At 39.5% G+C, this 2,335-nt stretch overlaps 1 protein-coding gene across 1 annotated transcript in view; it reads right to left on the bottom strand.

The window, feature by feature from the left end:
* Positions 1 to 542: 542 nt before the first annotated feature.
* The window catches only part of WDR64 (WD repeat domain 64), a 170,317-nt gene continuing 168,524 nt past the window's right edge, over positions 543 to 2,335 (bottom strand). The window contains exon 27 of the mRNA XM_011955769.1: positions 543 to 1,060. Coding sequence (XP_011811159.1) covers positions 977 to 1,060 — 84 coding nt within the window. The 3' untranslated portion in view covers positions 543 to 976. The remainder of the gene's footprint in view (positions 1,061 to 2,335) is intronic.

Raw genomic sequence — 2,335 nt, 5'->3', positions numbered from 1 at the left:
TCTCGGCCTCCCAAAGTGCTGGGATTACAGGCTTGAGCCACCGCGCCCGGCCTGTTTAGTCATTCTTCTGTTGTGGAAGCTAGGCTTTTTCCAATTTTGAGTTATTATTAATAAAACTATTATAAAGACTCTTGTTTATTTTCTTAAAGTGTATTTTAATATTAATATGACTATATTGATTTTCTTAGGTTAGATTTTGCATCGTCTATCTTTTTTCATTCTTTTAAGATTTTGGTGCCCTTGTATGTTAGATGTGTTTATTATAAACAACATTTAGTTGGGATTTTGTGTTTTAATCCATTCTGGCAACCTTTTAAATTTGCCTACTTAACCTATTAAAGGTTTCATAATTATTGATGTATTTAAGGTTAAATCTACCACGTTACTATGCTTTTTCTATTTCTTGACCCATTTTTCTTCCTTTCTTTGCCGCCTTTTATATTTATCTGGAGTCATGTCTGGAGTACGTGTGAATAAACTTAGAACATTTTCTTCCAGATAATAGTTCTCTAAATGAAGAAGACAAACATCTAGAGATCTGACTGGCGCATTTTTCTTTTTAATAATAATTCTCTTGGTACAACACATAGCATGACCTGAAAGTGCCTCTTACTGCACATGTCCTGACAGCCATTCTGGCTCTGGAGTAAGGTGACCGGTGGGAGGAAGTGGAAAGCTAAACATTGATAAGCATATGATTTTAGACCTACAAATGCTGTTGATTTCATTTGTTTTCTTATGTGTCAGTCTGCTGATAGTAAATGAGAAACACTGCCTAAACTTCTGGCTGCTTGCTCCTTGCTTGGTATTCAGGTCACCAGAACTCCCTAAAGAATCTTCCCCATCAGTAGGATGGCCTGACAGCAGAAATGACTGATAGTGTCTGCTGGTTTCTCCCTCTCATCCTGAAATAAAGAGGAGGTATCATCCACACGTTGCCATTTTATGTGCAGCAGCCATTTCTGATTTTTTCTTCTTACTTGGGTATAGCTGGGAAGAAGGAAGAAGCCAGATTTATTTGTGGGACTAAATTTTTTTTCAAACTTCTTCTTCGTGATACCTGTGAAATAAAGAGCATGTCAGTTAGTAACTGGCATTATACCAACAAACACAGTTTTCCAGAGTCAAGTTGTATTGCTAATTTACATAGAAATCTTAATCCTCCTAGAAAAAAATGAATAGTTATTTACTTAACAATCCTATGGGACTTCAGGATAAAAGTGTGTTAAAAGTAGGAGGTGGGGCTCCTTGAAGGATGTGGTGGACAAGCAGAAGCTGAAGAGCTACTTAACTGGACAGTTATCCATTCTGGGACTCAGCTGCAGTGTGGAAAGGGTTGGGTCAAAACAAAAAATTATTATTAATTAATAATTAATATTGTGTATGTTCTGCCGAAGCAAGGACAATTAATAATTAATATTGTAGATTAATAACATCAGAGTCCATTGGCTCGTAGGAAAATAAAATCAAGTAATTATCAGTCACACAAATGAGGAATAAAAGGTTGGTTTTTGTGGTGTTCTACTTTGTTCTGAGACAGGGTCTTGCTCTGTCACCCAGGCTGGAGTGCAGTGGCACCATCACAGCTCACTGCAGCCTCAACCCCTGGGCTCAAGCAATCCTCCCATCTTAACCTCCCAAGTAACTGGGACCACAGGCGTCTGTCACCACATCCAGCTAATAAAAGTTTGTTTTGCATTGATTATTTTTGGAAGAAATAGGTATAAAGTTTAAACTAATTTGGTTTAAAAATTCATATCAGTAATGTTCAACCAATATTCATAATACATGTTAATTTGATTTTGTGGTCTATGATGGGGAAGAAGAACGAAAGAAAAAAAAGGGAAGAGGAGACGTAGAGAGTTGTAAGGAAAGGGAGAAGAGTGAGCTCCTAAGGTCAAGATTCAACCACTTATAGGGCCCAGGTTAACAAACAGCAACTCGAGCATCCTCGAGCATTCTGAGATGAAACAACAGGCACTTCCTGCAGGCCAAACAGGACTGCCAGGACCACATGACAGGGGCTGATGGGACCAGCACACAAACACTTACAGTAGGATCCTTTAAGCTTGAACATTAACAGGTCACATGACTACTCCTCTTTCTCCCACAGACAAGGTAGGAGGCTTAGCTCCCTGATCAACCTGCTAAACCCCAGCAGAGGGAACTTCCCAGGCTGCACAGATCTTTCTTTTATTTTCTCTTTTTCTTTTTCTACTTGTTTTGAAAGCTAATTCATGCCTGTAGTCCCAGCTACTCGGGAGGCTGAGGCAGGAGAATGGCGTGAACCCGGGAGGCGGAGCTTGCAGTGAGCCGAGATCACACCACTGCACTC

This window comes from Colobus angolensis, unplaced genomic scaffold, assembly GCF_000951035.1.
Source record: "Colobus angolensis palliatus isolate OR3802 unplaced genomic scaffold, Cang.pa_1.0 Scaffold40, whole genome shotgun sequence".
Classification (NCBI taxonomy): Eukaryota; Metazoa; Chordata; class Mammalia; order Primates; family Cercopithecidae; genus Colobus; species Colobus angolensis.
This window is presented reverse-complemented; position numbering and strand designations above follow the sequence as displayed.